Source organism: Trachurus trachurus (genome assembly GCF_905171665.1).
Source record: "Trachurus trachurus genome assembly, chromosome: 3".
NCBI lineage: Eukaryota > Metazoa > Chordata > Actinopteri > Carangiformes > Carangidae > Trachurus > Trachurus trachurus.
This window is the reverse complement of record NC_139893.1, coordinates 25,112,908-25,130,629: the sequence shown is the minus strand read 5'-3', so window position 1 is coordinate 25,130,629 and position 17,722 is coordinate 25,112,908. Positions and strand designations below refer to the sequence as shown.

General features: G+C 40.1%; 1 protein-coding gene across 1 annotated transcript in view; it reads right to left on the bottom strand.

The window, feature by feature from the left end:
- LOC311006298 (neural-cadherin) overlaps positions 1-17,722 on the bottom strand; it is a gene marked incomplete at its 5' end in the record, with an annotated part of 358,210 nt that overhangs the window by 93,178 nt on the left and 247,310 nt on the right. The window contains one exon of the mRNA XM_083999073.1: positions 4,724-4,938. Within this exon, the coding sequence (XP_083855199.1) occupies positions 4,724-4,938 (215 nt within the window). The remainder of the gene's footprint in view (positions 1-4,723; positions 4,939-17,722) is intronic.

Here is a 17,722-nt window from a genome sequence, read left to right as displayed (position 1 = left end):
ATTTTCTGTTTGTTTTAGTTTTTTGTTGTTGTTGTTGCTGTTGTCATTTTGCTTTGTTTACTATTATTACATCTGTTGCTGTAATGGCGGTTATTGCCTTGAAGAGATTTGTGCAGGCCTTGCCTTGGGCATACCACCTGGGTTGGGGGGAGGGTTGTGGTAAGGGTTGGGCCGGATACAGCTGCCATTGTTTTCTCTATTCATATCTGTCTATTTATACTAACATGGAAAAGAACAATAAAAAATTGATCATAAAAAAAAAAAAAAACAGCGCACCATCACCTAGACTGCAGGGAGCCCGGACAGCTGATCTCTTGACTCTGTCGCCTGTCAGCATGCGCGCACGCTCCCGTCACATGTGAAGCAGAATGAGGATCGAGTAGCTATCCCATTTAGAAAAAGTGGATTTGTTTTATTCAAAATATTTTATTTAATTGGGGGAAAAGTGGCAATTTCTGCTGTTTATTTGAATAGGAAATATTGAAAGACAAAATGCAATTTACACATGGAAATCCCACAAACCCGCCCCCTCGACATTTCGACACTCCATTTTGTTTGTCGAGGGGAGCATGTGTCGATTTTGTGTCGATTTTTTGTCGATTTGTCGACAAAAAGTCCCATCCCTAATTCACACAGCACTGGACACAGTGCTTGAAAGCTACACATTAACTCACATTCATACACCCAATGCACACATCGGAGGACAAGAGTTCAGTGTCTTGCCCAAGGAATCTTATGGCGCTTTTCCACTGGCGCGGCATAGCACGGCACAGCACTGCGCGGCATGGCGCAGCACGGCCCGCTTTTTTTGCTTTTCAACTAGCCCTAGTGCCTGGTACCAGGTTTTTAGAACCTCCTCGGCCCTGGATCCAAGCGAGCCGAAGCGATACTAAAACGTGACGTCAGCCGACTGCCTTCCACTGATTGGACAGAGTGTTGTCACTGGAAGACTGTGAGCACTACGTCCGACATGAGAATCAAACCCGGAAATTTCAAAAACACAGCGGCAACAGCGCCCGATGATCTGTATCGAGACTGTTGTTATTCCTTCACCAGAGTTAAATGTTGCTGTGTGTAAAACCACACTGAGGTCCGTGATCGAGGTGCAGACGAGTGAGTTTGGAGCTGACGAGCGGATCGAAAAAAGAGAGGCGGACAATGCGGCCCTGCGATTGCCCCGCGATCACCCCCGTGCCGACCCCGCCCCTACTCAGGAGGTACTAGAGAACTCAGCTGTAGGGGAAAAGCACCTTTACAGAGCCGTGCCGCGCTGTTCCGTGCTGTGAAAGTGTAGTGTAAAAGCGCCATTAGACATGCAGCCTGGAGCAGCCGGGAATCGAACCACCGACCTTCCAGTTAGTGGACAACCCACTCAAGACAAAAAACTGGGTTTTTTGTCTTGATATCACAGTGTTCCCAGAACTCTGAAATAATGACTCAAATAAATTCTGGGCACAAAGATGGTCAAAAAGTCACAATTGCACTGTTTAAAGTCCCACTCCCGCGACCCTTTTTGGCCATTTTAAAACCAGCTCATTAGCCATGCACATTAGCAATGCACCTCTGGGGGGTGGGCGGAGACTGCGTTGTTTTGCACCCGCCCAGCCACCTCCTCGCACCCCACCCCCCGGTTGCTGACAGCTGGACATTGTACAATTACAGATTCAGCGTGTTTAGCGTAAAACTACACACTGGGATTTGATCCCAGACTGGAGTCCTTGCTTACAGTGCAAGCTGCTCTACCAGGTGAGCTATACTTGCTATACCATGACAGTTACACCGAGCTGTGAAGCCTTTCACCTCTGAGCCAGATGCAGAGCGGGGCGGGAGCTTGTAGCACTAGTGCCCTCCCCTGGAGCTGTGACACCCTCAACTCCAGTCTCCCTGAAACTGCCAGTTTGCGTCTGCCATTGGTTCACAGCAGTTTGAAGGCAGAAAAACTCAGAAATGCAATTTTGCACTTCCTTTTCTGCTAATATGTCCTCTAACACAAGAAAAATGCCACAGGAACATGTGAAAAGCTCAAAAAACACGATTTTCACGGGAGTGGGTCTTTAATACACTGATAAACTTGCATCCATACATGCAGTTATATGAGACTCCAACACAGTTTATATTTAATGATGAATTCCTATCATGCAGTAGGTGAACCTTGAAACAAGTTAATTAGGGCTCTAAATATGTACAGCCTGACTGTAATTACAGTCTGCACTGCACAAATCAGCTTTTACCTCACTAATAAACCCATTAACTCTTTAGGATCCAATACCACAAAATGACTGGCTTTCAGATGCACTCAGACCCTCTGACACCAACCAAAGCTGTAGAAATAATCTAGGATTCAAACTGCAAACCTGCAATCAAACAGACACAAGCACTCACACACACACACAAGCACTCACACGTCCGGCTCTCCAGGCGGACCTCACCTCCCACACATATTACTTTGGCAGTGATGGAACAACAGCATATCTCCCAAGAGAGAAGACCAAAGCAAGGGAAGAAGTAGCGAGAGAGACAAGGAGGCGTGAGTCTCTCAGATTAAAACACTAAATATACCATGATGTACAAGACATTTTGTTCTCTCTTTCTTTCTGTCTATAATGCCTGCCTGCCTGCCGCCTGTAATTCAACAAGTTTTATTGTCTTGAAGTTCAGCAATATTGCCACAGCAATAAAATAATAGACTGCCATTCTTGTGTATGTGTGTGTGTGTGTGAGTGTGTGTGTGTGTTTCTGTGTGTGACCAAGTGTCCACGGCACAGCTTTCCTTTTCTAAATTAGCATTTGTGCAAAAACAATTCTGGTTAAAAGTAATGCGCATCAAAATGCATGGAGTGTCACCTTTAATAAGATCAAAATCAAAGAATGTGTGGGAGCAATTGTGTAAGACTGACTGTCACTGCCTAATCCTCAGGTTGTGGCAAGTTAATACACACAGGGAATTAAACCTGAAATGGATTTCTGTTCTTGTCTTGTAACATTCATTAGTCTTCAGGCTAAGTGAAAGAGGGGATTTAGGAGGTGAGGTACAGTGTATTCCTCCACTTTACATTTGTCTTCTGTCTTTAACTAATGATGACCATGTATGTCATTTGCTGTTAGTTGTAGGTAATTGTCACCAGGGGCAAGGAGCATAAATGATGTGTACAGTACTCACAAAAAACATGCATCCACGTCATTTCCTGCACAAATACAGGTATTCAAAAACACGGCGAGAATGTGTCACCTCACCATAGCAATGAAAGTTAAAGTTGTTAAATGTATAACTGATGTCTGTTGCCACACAGTACTATGTGCTGGCACTATGCTGTGCCGAAAGCAAATTCTGCCGACTTGTTGTGCAGTCCTTAATAAATGAATTGAATTGAATTGAATTGAATTGAATTGAATTGAATTGAATTGAAGTAAAGTGAAAATCCTAATTTATATAAAATACAACAACTAACTTCACGGAGTTTGCATTCAATATCAATATTCAAAGTTTTGCTGTTTGCTCTGCAAAAACAATTTAGTATTTCATAAGTGGAAGTAATTGTGTTCGTGTGCAAAATGTTTCCTTCAGCATCGCTCAGTATGTTCTGATATTCATAAATCAGAACATTTTAGTGATTGTAAAGTAAACTGCATTTGCCTTGCGTGTGTAAGAGCCTCAGTTTCATGATCTGTTCCTGATAACTCATATTGGAGACAGTGTTTTCTATTGTTTTTAGAAGTGACAATGAGGGCTGTGTGCATGGGTAATAAATATGGACGGTGCAACACAGCTAATAGGCTAATACAGCCCAGTTTTAACTCAGATGTGAGTTCAACATTGCAAATTTTCAAAGTTCATTCACAATGGATTCCATTTGGAGATTTCAATCAAATCAATTTTGTTTTGTCACAGAATCGCGAACTGTTGCACCACAGTCTAGATACACCTACAAAGTTATATCACATGCCCTTCATCCACACTATTTGTCATGTTCCAAATGTGTTGGTTATACGAGAATAACAGTGAGAGACATAAAACAAGTTTTTATAGCCAATCCCACTAGAAGCTGCAGTGGCTGGATCACTTTTGGTCACTGATTTCAACCATTTACTCATTAATTTCGACAGTTAAGTTTTTACACAATTACGATGACAATACCTGGCGATCAGGAGTTTCAGCTATCTACAGGCGCACATGCTCTTCCTTTTCAATCAAATCATAACTTCTATTATATTGTATTCTATTATTTTCTAATTAGCCAATTAGCTACAAAACATTTCCCATGTACCCCCTGGGATACATTTTTCCTGGAATCTGCTTCGTCTGTTCTCCAACATTAAATCCCTCCATTCTTCATCTCACCTACAGTAATAGTGGCCACTTATTAAATTAATGCCTCCCTAAGGCAAAACCCTTTTTTTTTATGTTAAGCAACATCATTCTTCATGTACTAAAGAGTGATTTCAAAATGAAATAAGAGGCACCTGAGATATACACCATGAAAGCCAGACATATAATTAAGGCACTGATGCTATTGCGAGACTGAGGAGACAGAGTTGAGGTAAACATAGTCTCTCTTTTCTGCCTCTCCATTTGTCATAATAATTGATGGCTCTGAGGACATTTACCTGCTGGTCCAAAAATGCCAAATCAATTAAATACAAAGTAAAAGCAATTTCCTTTATCTCATCTACGTTTGTGCTGCTCTCACAAAGTGAAGTGTGAACGTGTGTGTCAAGCTCCTACCTATGGCCATGAAGTCCTCGTTGTCCCAGGCCTGCAGCTGAGCCAAGGGGCCACTGTAGAGCAGCAGTCCATCAGCCACGTCCGTGATGAACTCCAGTGACACGTGACTCTCGAAACAAGGCATCATGGGAGGAAACCAGGCATAGCCGTTGCCGTGGAAACTGTGCTTGTTCTGCTGGCACTCAGGCCCTTCAAACTGAGCTGAGCACTGGCACCTTGAGGAGAAGAGCAAACCGAGAGCCAAAATTACATGCGTTAGTAAATGCAATAAATAGATGGCTTTGACTTTTCAGTGCCTGTTATTGTGCTTTTCTTGCCTAGCTGGGCGCTTTCTTTGCTTCTAAAAACATGAGATCCCAACCAAATCTCCAACCCCATTTGGAACCACTTACAGTACTGTATTTCAGTCTTTTCACTTTTTTCCTGCACATCTGTCTAATCTGTGTAGTCTCGTTGTTTTCTCCTCTCCAACAGCTATTCCCTTCCAACTATCTCTCTCTCTCCCTCTCCCTCTCCGGCTGTTTGACTGATGCAGATGTTCTCATTAGCGGCAAAACCACAGGGAGAATCACTGCATTGCTACGAGTCTCCTCTCTCTGTATTCCCACACATTTTAACTCTCACCTCTTCTCTTCGATAAAGTTTCACCCTTGGGTTCCTAAATCCAATACACCTTTTCCCCCCAATTCTTCTTCCTTTCAATCACTGCAAACGTGTTCTACCATCTTTCTGATTTTTCACAAATTTATTTTGTGAGATTTATTTTGTTTATTTTGCGACCCATTTATCTCAACCATTATTCTCAAATTCTTCAGTGAATGCAGAAACAAACAAACAAAAAGCCAAAAACTTGACTAAAACAAAACAAAAAACAAAAACTTTAAAGACATTTGTTTCGTTCAACATGATGTTCAATTTGTGACTTTCTGACAAACAAAACAAGCAGAGGCGGGATATTGCAATTTGAACAAAGCTAAAAATGGAAGAAAAATAAGACATCTGAAATGTAGATGTATTAACTTGTGGTATCAAGTGGAGAAAACAACAGAAAAAAACAAGAGCAGAGCTGTCAGTGCAAACATCAGGGAAGGTCTTTATGAAGTCTAGAAAAAAATGTGTTGTGTGGCAACCGCACGGCAGAGCACGAACCCTGAGCCCTGTCTGCTTTTCTGTTTAACTCCGGAAGATGGCATGAAACGATAAATGACACACTGCCTGTTGCCACATGTTGTTGTCATGAACTGTACATGTTGTGTCCTCTACATGAAAACGTTTCATCTCACACCATCAGACAACTATTATAAATACTGAAATATTAAGTTCCACAGGAACTCTAAAGAGGCTGACCTTCGATGAGAAAAGCTGTAGCTGTCATGATTATGATGGGAGCAAAGTTTACTATTGTAACCATGACGATGAAGGTTGTCTTTCCAGTCAAGAAAGTATTTTATTCAGCCCAAACCCAACAAAGACATTCTTGAGCTTAAAGGTAATGAAACAATTTCTTAACCTTGACCTCATGCTTTATTGTGATTACCTTGGCAACCATGGTGTGATAGGCTCCACAGTTCTGCAAATAACCACTTTAAGTTGAAATATTTTGATTGAAAGCTACCAATAAGAAAACATTTGATAGATTCTTGTAAAAAAGAAAGTTTGCGAAGGAAACAAGCTCATGTTCCAAAAAGCTGCATCGCATGATTCTCTGTTTATCTGTGTGAAGAACAGCTCGTCAGGTGTGGTCACATATTGACTGATCTTGTCACCTCAATAAAATTAATCTGTACTGCTGTACCCATACAGTCTATGGCTGTAACTGAAAGTTGGAGAGGTCTGTGTCAGTCAACTACAGCAGCACACTTTGTAGCTTTAATGCTTTGTGTCATGTTTATGGACTGAGATGGAATATGGGAGAAAAAGAAAACAAAAAAAGTTGACACCCAGACTTGTCCTATGTGCCGATAAAGCTTAGTTAATAATTTGTGTGCACAAATTAGAGTGCATGAATTAGTAATTTTTGTGCACAAATGATCAAATTGAGGGCGCAAATAAATTGCGTGGATGAATTATAAAGTGAACAGCTGAAATGGTTCAATTGTGGCCACATATTCTCCAACATGATACCTCCCAGGCACATGCAGTTAGTGCAGACAGATGATAACTTAATAAACTATACAAATTCATGTGTTGTGCCCTAAACTAGAATGTATTTCCCTAAACGACATATTTATTGCTGTAATTGTAGAGGGTGGGAAAGATGAAGCAAAGCAAAATCACACAGGTCCAGATGTGACTGATGTTAATGTGACTACATTATACCTCTGAATCTTTAATGAAGCCCAGGACACATTACAGTACATGCCTAACCACCAAGAAGCAGAATTAACCCAGATAATGTGAAATACAGTTGATCAGTGACAGCTAATTTGTTTCAAGGTGACTTGCCTTTCAAAGGTCTACATTTGTATCTCAGCATCATTTTTGTCTGAATAATCCAAGTCTTAACTTCCCCCCATTCCTCCAATTCTTCACACTTTAATAGCTCTATATGAGTCTGATGATAAGGCCATGCATTGTTTGAGCAAGATGAAAAATTCCCCTCAGCCAACCCACCTGTTGTCGGCAATAATTGCATATACAAATTGCACGTAGCCTCCCTCCTGACTCTACGCACGAACACACGGCTCAGAGAAACAAAGGTATTTCTCCAGGGCAATTCCTCTGCTACTAATAAGTGAGTTTTTTATTGGTTTGTGTTATTCACACTTCAACTGCTTCTCAAGATATTCAGAGTTTTAGCCCTGTGGATCCTGCAAAACCACACAAAGTGGTATTTGCTCTCACACAGACACACACACACACACACACACACACACACACACACACACACACATCTCATTGGTGCTCCATAGACAGCTCATTTCTCATCTAAATGTACCTTCATTCTGTTGCTCATTTTCTTTCCTCTGCTCTCATCCAGGATTGAAAAAGGACATATGTACACACACACAGCATGATATGACACTTCACTGCCTTGAGACGCAAGAGGAAACACATAAGCAGACAAACAAACACAGTCCACAGTGCTTCTGTACAATACTGTATGTATATGTAAACACAGGGAAAACCAGTTAATAAGAGAAGCTAAACTAAATAAATGTATGTCTGTGATCTGTTTTACACTGGAGTAGTGAAAGTCGTTGAAAGTCAAGTGTTCCTTTAATATTTAAGTCAAAGTAAAATTTCACATCTCCTTGCCTTATGCATAAAGAAATCTATGCAGAGCTGTTACTCCTGCTGCTACTGAGGACAACACTTTTTACTCTGTTTGTACACGTGTGTTCAAAAGTGTAAAAACTTCAAACCTCTCCCACGGTTTGTTCTGTGTGTTTTTGTGTCTCTGAACCTCTAGTTGCAGTTTCTTCAGTTCAGAGGTTGCAGTCATCATTGGCCCACGCAGTACAGAGTCTCTTATAGAGTCTGCAAAGTTGGGCGTATAGAGTTACATTCAGTGTTATCGTACTTCCAACTAACTCTGTTTTTGCAAATTTGCAAGAGCAGGTCACAAAAAAGGCTTTGTAAGTTTTTTTTGTTTGTTTCTTTCTTTTCTACTGCCAAATGTTGTTTGTTGTAGGTCGTGGGTGGTGGTGAATGACCCTTGATATGAGCCTCAGCCATCATTGCCTTTCCAAGACAAGAGGTTATAATACATCCTCTGAGCAGTGCTATCTCTTCAGGCTACCATGAGCCACTATCAAAAGGGGACAACAGCCCTGAGCTCGCATCCAAACATTCTGGCTTTAGCATGTTGGCTAGAAAGTCTAGTGAAAGAAAACAAAGAGGTGGCAGAGACAGGAGTTAACCTTAGTGTTGCTTTTCACCTCTGGAAACAGCTGTTGGCATGTGCACATGGTTAGATATACCATATAATGTGTGTATAGGTGTGTGATGTAGAGTATTGGCTCTGAGTCTTAAAACTCTCACCTAAAATCTGAATATTCATGTTACAAAATCCCAGAAGCTCTAAACCTCAGCTCTGTAGCCATACTGTACGCCCATTATTTATGTGGCTGTGCGTGATTGTGTGTGATTACAAGCATCAGTATAAGATGCACGCCTGTATTTCCATTTTGGCAATGTCATCCTAATTCTCTGAGCGCAAGACAATCTGAGACATAGTTTTAGTCACAATGGCCAAGCCCTTCAATCCTCTTAAGGCAGCTTTGTTTTGCTCATTCGCTGTCTGTTGGGAATTGTGTTTGTTAACGTCGGGCCGCGAGCTGTAATCCCACCTCCAACCCACAAGCTCCTCATTCACCAAATCTCATTATTAATCCCAGTGCCTCGATTATCTTCATGTTCTTCCTTCAATCTTGGGCCATAATCTGTTTGTGTGTGTTTGTATGTGTTGCAGCTGGGGTCATATCTGAAAGTCTCCGCCAAAGAAAACTATCCTACAGCAATTCTGTCTTGCATTAACTCTTATCTTATCTACATGCATTATTTCTTGTCCTTTCGCTTGTGTGCTTTTTTATTTTCTATTCCTCGCTGCTTCCATGTTCTTTTATCATTTCCTCTTTTCTCTCCATTACTTTTAACCTTTTTCTTTCTATACTCACATTTTTGTTTTAAGTTCTCCTGTTTCTTTCTCTTGCTCTTGTCATCATTTTTTCAGTACCTATCTGCACTCTGCTCTTTTCTTAATTTCCTTTACCTCTTCCCTTCTCCCCCCCCCCTTCTACAGGCTGTGTCTTGTCTCCTCTCGCCCACTGGAGGATCACAACAGATGTAACAGAGCTCAGGTAGTGTCTTGTGACTGAAGATGTGACAATCATGCAGCATCTGTGTCTGTGGGTTGACAGTGTTGCCTGCTCTGCCTTGTTCTCTCCGTGTCATCTCTTTGGCTGATACTTCACAAAGGAGCATTTTCAGCTCTTCCATTGTGGCCCACATTCGCTTTTTACATAAAGACATGCAGAAGCTGCTAGTTATCATTTCTTGATTTAAAGGTACCATCCCAGGCGGCTCATTTTTTGGCAAAATTATAAAAATCTGAGTATATCTGGTAAGTATTAGACAGTAATTGATGACATACGTGATATATCAATGACTACATTTGGTAATCTATGTAAGGAGCAGGGGCCAAAATTTGGCCGACCAATCAAATTAGTTTTAAGCCTACCACACACATAAAGATAATCTGTCTGATTTTCCCCCGATTTTCCCCCTTCCGACCAAGGACAAAAATCGCCCGATTATCTTAGGCTCTTAAGATTATTTTATGAGATTCTCCTGTGGTGTGTGGTGTGTTAAGAGTTAAATTCTCCCAACAATCAGCTCGTAAAACGGTTAATTATAGAGACTCCAACATTTGTAGTTTATGCCTCCAACAAAAATGTTGTTTCTGGTTAGTTTTCCAGATGTCTAAGAGGTATTTGATGTTCCACCAAAGAGACATTTTCACTTTTGTCATCTAATACTACACAGAATGATATAATCTACTAATATTAACAATATTTCATAAAGCAAAGTCCAGAACTTCAAGTTTTGTTCTTTCTTTCATTTCCTCTGACTTTTATCATTTCACACCTTTTTTAGATTACTCACGTGTCCCCTGGAGGATCATGACCATAGACAGGGAACTACTGGTCCAAACTAGACAAAATGTACTTATATATAAGCACTTTTCTCCAACATCTACCCTAGGTTTTTATAGATCTGGTGACTGAGGGCCATATTGTACAATTCACTACATTTTAACGCTCTCCTCAGAGACCCCTAACGCCCTGTATGGGATCATCTGGATTCATTATGCTTCTCTGCTCATTCATTCTCATTCTACATATAAAAATTAAAAATTACTAATGAGCTATGCAGTCACTAGTGCGTTTCAGTGCATTTTATAGACTTTTATTAAGCTACCGCTGAAGGCTGTTGCAATTATGTTTGGAGCAATGGAGGACATTTTAAGTGATGCAGTACACAGGGCGACAGAATCCACATCAGGGAGAGCAGGTTAAGGTGGATGAATAGGCTGATAAATAAGAGTACAATCAAGGTCACTGTTTCACTGTGAAATCCTTCAACAATCTGAACCACATGTTCTTCACTGTGAGCACAGAGTGAGCATTATGACAAAGGTTGATAGTTTTTTCTAGAAATAACCCCCAACCTTAGCTGCAGGATTATTATTGTTGCCATGATGACTACAGTCCAATACACCTGATACAATTCAACCAGTCTCAGTATTTCTACCATGATTACAAAGGTATAAGTCGCTTCTATCTATAGTTCTATTGGTTGTACCTGAAGATGCTCACAACCAACAGTCTTTCTTCCTTAGATTAAAAGGCGTCTTCAGATTCAGGAAAGTTCACCTTATTCAAGATGCAAAATTATTATGAAACCAAGTGATCGTGCTGCATGGAGCCACATCAATTACTAAAATAAAATATAATCGGACTATGAGAAGGTTGAAACAGTCTGACAAATTTGATGAAATCAAGGGTAAAATAAAACCAGGGATAAAAACAAAGACCAATACTAATACATAATGACAACTATGATTGTGTTCAATAATGTAGGGGTCGGAATTTATCTGCTCCATCCGTGTAGTGAACTAGTTTAGGTGTCCTATAGTCACTGCAACATTATTTGTGAATTGGTTAAGACGAAGAGACCAAAAGGAGAAAAAAGTCCATATCTCTAATAATTGTGTATTGTGTGTGTGAGCGTGTGTTTGCATGCATGTGTGTAATCCAAGGATTATGTCAAACGTGGATCGAGCCAGTCATCCCACTCCGGTCCAGCAGTGAGCCAGATTACATGCTGACTGCAGTCAGCCAGATTCAAAGCCTGCCCTTTTCACTCACTGCTTCTAATTAAATGAAGCTGAAGGGTAAAATTAACTTCTACAAGACACTACGACTGAGCTCAGTGGACATGTATGCTATGAGACTTTGTGTTTATCTGGTTTTACATGTGTTCAGAGGGAGAGTGCGAGTGTGTGCGTGGGGTGTGGGGGGGTAGCTGAATATTCATGACTGTGTCGCTGCTTCAGGATGTTAAAGTCTTTGAACATATAAAGCATACAACACCTGTAGCAGCAGCTGCTACGGCCACTTATCTAAAGGTCTGATGCACTGTATACAGTACACAGTATGTACTGTATGTGCTTCACCAGTTTCCTCCATGTACACAAATGTAAATGCCCACTGTCCATTGCCATTTCAAAGCTGAAATCTCTGATCTCTTTCAGATATAATCATAATTGTATGTCGTCTGCCCAGTGGAGTGTTTTTAGATGTTCAAGTCAAAGTCTTGTCAGAGGAAGAAAAAATCAACACCTAAAATTGTTCCTTATATTAAGGTGTAATCACAGCACATCCTCTCTATGTGAGAAAAGAAAGCTGTTGTTAGGACTGTCACAGTGTCATTAGACTTTTCTCAGACTTGTGAAACATCATCAGTCTCAGTTTAAGCACTGCTCCAATTCGCAGTCCACTTCCAGTCAAATACAAATCAAATATTCTACAGTGTTCTCGCTCCACCTGTTTTATCGAGGATACTTTTGCAGCTCACTTATGAGGACTGGCTCTGTTGTCTGCAGCATTTTGATATATGATATAATTTCTTCTGGAAGATTAAATTTGGTCTCAGGGTTGAAATATAATGTTTGCTGCTGCCGTTTTGTCTGAGAAGATAAAGTCGAATAAATAATACATACAAAACAGCACCGCAGTGTATTCAGACACTGGGAAATAAACTTTTTTTTCCTCTGCCTTTTCATCTAGCATGACCAGCTTAAACTTCACGTTTGTCCAATGAAAAATATCTCATCACAGATGTACAACAAAGATGATGTTAATGACTTTGGTCACTAGCTTCTCCTGTGGCTCCATCATAAGTTTTACATCTGTGGCTTTGACTGAAATGTTTTGACAACTTTTGTATTAAATAAGACATTTGCGTCACTCTCTGGATGAACTGAAATTACATCTGTGACCCGAGTCCAACTAAAATTTCATTTTAAAATATCATTAATGTGTTTTTAGATTATTGTTCTATTGGTAATAGTTTTGTCCTGTAAAAACACCGTAAAGGAGTTTACTTTGGGGAAATATCAGAAAGATTCCATTTCCCCTCTGCCAGCTGAAGAGGCATGTCGATGTCTGTGTTTGACTGACAGGTGTTTACCACAGGGAACGAGAGACAAAGTAAACAGACATGAACTGTAGCTCCGGGTCACGTGCAGACGGTGAGCTGATAGCAGTGATTTTGAACATGAAGGACCACAGCAGCATCCAGACTTTTCCAGATAACTTACATGTTCTTTGATGTGCTGCAGCTAATTTGTTGCCTGCACACAGGAGTTTCCACTGCACTGTTTGCTTTGTGGTTAATAAAAGTTGTGAAAGAAAAATCCTGTATATACAGTATCTGAGCACAAACTATTAAAGTATTAGGCAATGTATATAAATCATTGCTGCCTTAAAAATCCCTGTATACATTGTTGTGTGGCTGACATTTAAAACAAGTATGAATTCAATAGTTTTACTAAAAATAATGAGCCGTACTTATTTTCAGTAATGTTGCTTACAATGTACAGTGATATACAATTGTTTCCAAATCCCCATGCAATTTTTTTAATTTATTTTTTATGCAGTAGTAGTAAAACTAAAAGGGGTTTAAAAGTAGATGCATTTATTCTACTGGGCTTAAATTATAGACCATTGTTAATATAAATTGAAAAATGTGTAATTTGCCTTTGGTTTTTGAGAGAATGGTTCACATTGTCCTCTGATTTTGTTATTACTTTATTCAGTAGGAGTTGTAACACTGGGGGTATTGCAAGTCAAGTAGCAAAAACTGGATAATAATAGCCAGTTACCAACAGGAAAAAATCGAAAGGACAGATTGTCAAGAGAGATGGTGATGATGAGATGGTTAACTAACAAGAGAGAGTTCAATTCTAAAATTAAAAAGTGCTCTGAACCACTTTTTTTGGCCTCTGTATTGTTACTGGGTCGGATATAGGCCACGGATATTGAGATATTTAAGTGGGTCATGAGTTGGAATGTTGGGAGCTCCTGGTGTATATTAGTTTTATTTGCTGTATTGTGTGATGAGTAATATACTAATCCAAGATGAGGTGCAGAACAAGACAATTGTTCAGGTTGGATAAGATGGTGAAGAAGATGAATTGAATAAGAATAAGAATTAAAGAAGAATTTGGATAAGAACGAGACTTTAGTGAGAAAGTTAAAGTGGGTTGTTGTTCAGAGTGAGCAGGCTGCTGTCTGGCTCATGGTGAAAATCACTGACAATACTGCTTTATGCAAGACATCAATGGCGGTTTCAAATTAAAGACTGAGTCTATGCAGATGGAACGATGGAACAATATTCTACCATGATTAAAACTAAAATTAAACATAAAATATATTTTAGATTAATTCTTCATTTCTTTCCTACAGCTTCACAGCTTCTTTCTCAAAGCATTCTTTTTGTCTGAAGAGAGATAACTCATTTAAAGTTGCAATGATTCCTCTAGCAAATTCATGTGGCCACTTATTCCACAACAAATAAAAGTAAACAGAAACTGCAGTTCTGTAAAAAAGAATTTAAATTAAACTGTACCAAATGAAACAACATCGGGGTGGATGGAGACAATTTAAACTTTATTCTGAAACCATTGCAAAGTCTGAGAATTGACTCTAATTTCATCATAACATTCACATTCTGCACAGAGTTACAGTTGAGATAGTGATAAAAGCTTGGTGTTTCTTTTAATTGGTTGCAAAGAGCCCTTCATTTCCACCATTAAAGATCTGAGCCTGAGGATACACAAAGCATCAGGCTGAATTACACAAAGTTAAACAGGGTCACCATGTCTCCTCTACCACTAGAAGCACCAAAGAGCTTATTTCGTCATCATGTTTGCAGTTAAAAGGATTTGTTGAAACACCCTCACCCCACTCTTGGCCTTGTTCACACAGCAAGTTATGCTAATGAACACACTCAGTTCACTTGTTTGCCAGAGATGCGAAACAAGAACTGGCAGCATGTGACAGCTAACATGCTAGATTTTTCATCTAATACGAGGTTGTGAGAGGTTTGATTCTATTTATAAGGCAACTGAAGCAAACAAGAGCTGTGTTTCAAGTTAGGCTCCACCAAGAATATTCTGAAAATCTCATTTTTCATCCACACTTCAGACTCCATAACAGTGGAGAGGCCAGGCACTTAAACCCTGTCAGGAACTACAGCACCGACGTCTGCACCCAACAAGGCCTTGTAAACTAAATATTAGGAAACCAAATGCTGCAAAGTCTGTGCATGGTGCCCTGCCAGTTCATGTTACACTGAAGCATGTACTTTATTGGGGAAGGTGTAGGGAATATATTTTGAACAGCTGGATGAAGGCATTAAAATCGAAGTAGTCCAATGGGAAGGTAAGTGTATGTGTGTGCAGTGAATTCAGCTTCAAAACTGAAACCTCTTATTCAAAAAAGGATTTAGATCCCCTGCTGTGGTAATTTGTGACAAGGTGCATTGTGTCATAAACCACATTAGATCTGATTTGTACAAATCTGACTCAAATCGCATACGGATGTGGTTTCAAATGCGATTCTGATCGGATTAGTACAGATCCGTTTCAATGTGAACGGCTCCGTTGCTTGAATAGGATTTCGAAGCATCTTCTGTGACACGAACAAAAACAACAACAATGAGGATTGTGCATTAAAGCATTGGTTCCTAACCTGGGGTCCGGACCCCCCTCAGTGGGGTGGCAGAGATTTCAGGGGATCCACAGAGCTTTGTCTGTTCTGAGGTTGTGAGGTTAATTATATTTGTGCATATTAAAATTTAAAAATCCCAATAACACACCCAACTGGATAATCAAAATCATGTATGAAAAAGACAATACATGTAGGAACAAAAACCTACAACTGTTTATTTTGTAAATAAAAGTTTGTATCACTTTGTTCTTTTGATGCATCTGTGCAGGCAGGAGTCTTGGACACAAGCAGGGAGGGCTCCAGGAGAAAAAAAGGTTGGGAACCACTACATTAAAGGATGATGACAACACAAAAGGCAGCACAACCCACCAGTCGCCTTGGCAGTTTGGCTAGGCAGTTCACTGTCATCTGTTGTGTTTATTTGTTTGTTTTTTGGGCCTATCCTATTACCATAGAAATCAATGTGGATAAGACACAAGCAATTTGGACACATGCAGATCGGATCACTTGCTACAGTACATTTAATGTAGACTGTCAGTCAGTAAAATCAGATTCTGATCAGAGTTGCAAAAATTTAAGCCCTGATTTGGGCTGCAATCTGGACAAGGCCTGAGAGAGACGCTGCCTGATTGAGAAGAACTTCTGTGATGATCTCTCTCCGACCTCTAGAGAGAACATGTCTGTTAGTGCGGCCATTTCCTTCCTAGTTAGTCAGTTTGACCGAATGACCAACTGTGGCAAGAGCCCTATTGACTGCAAATTTCCATTCCACAATTTTATACAATTATTGTAAAAGAGAAGAGCTGTGGAAAAGCAGCTGAAATATATCCAGTTCAATTTACCACAGGTGAACTCAAATCATGTTCTACACACATCTTAGGCATGATTTGACGACAGAAGGTTAGAACACTTCCAGAAATGACAGATTTCAATTTCTGATTTTAAAAGGTTAGAAAAATATTCTAAAAGTTCAAATTGTTTAAAAAGGTTATCACTTTGTCATTATGGGTTATTGAGTGTGGATTGATGGGCAACAACGGTAACTGTCCATTTAACACAGCAGGATGCATGCATCCAGCTGTAAAAGCCAAACAAATGAGGGAGAAAAGCTGGCTGTATGGTCTGCCAAAGATGCCATGGCTTGTATGATAATGGTGTTATCAACCTTGTCACCTTCAGGAGACGACTGCCATAGTACGGAGAGCAAATCTTTACACCTACAAGGATCAGGGTTAAATACTTAATGAGTATTTTTGTGTTGTAGCATGTTGGCTGGTCTGATGGGGGAGTGCAATTTCAACACATTAGAGCAATTTAGTACATTTGTTTATTACCGTTACAACACGACCTGTCATGTGCCTGTGATGGTGTGTGTGTAAGTGCATGTAAGTGCGCACGAGAGAGTGATTCTATTAATGAGACCCCCCCCCCCCGTCAACAAACAAGTACCCGATTACTATACATATCTAATGTAACCCTCGTATAAACAAATTTGCATCACACAGACCTTAGTGGAAAAATGCATACCATACTTGTGGATGTTTACAGTAGTTGTAAACACTGGCTTAGTTCTCAAGACAGAACAGAGATGCAAAAGGGTTTTCAATTCATTTTAAAACATATTTTGTGACCTAAGCTGCCAGATTACTTAAATAACTTCTATTTGAGGTTTGATACTGAGGCAGACCATCAGTCTTAGCCAAAGAACGTATCTGAACCTGCTACTCCACGGGTTTAAATCGGAGAGCACGAAGCAAGAAACCTGCTGCGCAGGCAAAACACTGGGAAGGCTGCAGGCCCTGATCTGGTATCATCTGCTACCATGAAATACTCTGCATATGAACTTTTAACTGGACCCTTACACAGCACAGCAACCCAGCATATTCTCAGTCAGCTGTGAAACCCAGCCCAAGCTGTCTGATTGACTACAGGCTTCTTCCTTTGACATCTGTTATCATGGAAGTCTTTCAACGCCTGGTTGGTACCGTAACATCTCTGCAGTTCAAGAGTCTGAGTTTGCATATTGAGATGATAGGTCTGCTGTTGATTTTCTCCAACATCAAGAGCTATTTATCACCAATACAAAATACTAATCTATTATAGTTTTATAGAGCTTTTAACAGAATTCTGAAATCCAGGCTATGAGAAAAAACCCTTTGTGATGGGAGTTGATGTCCCTGTGTCAATGGGTCCTTGACCTTTGTTGGAGAGGACCAGTGTTAATTTCGTCAGACGAGACGAGACGAAAAGTATTCGTCAA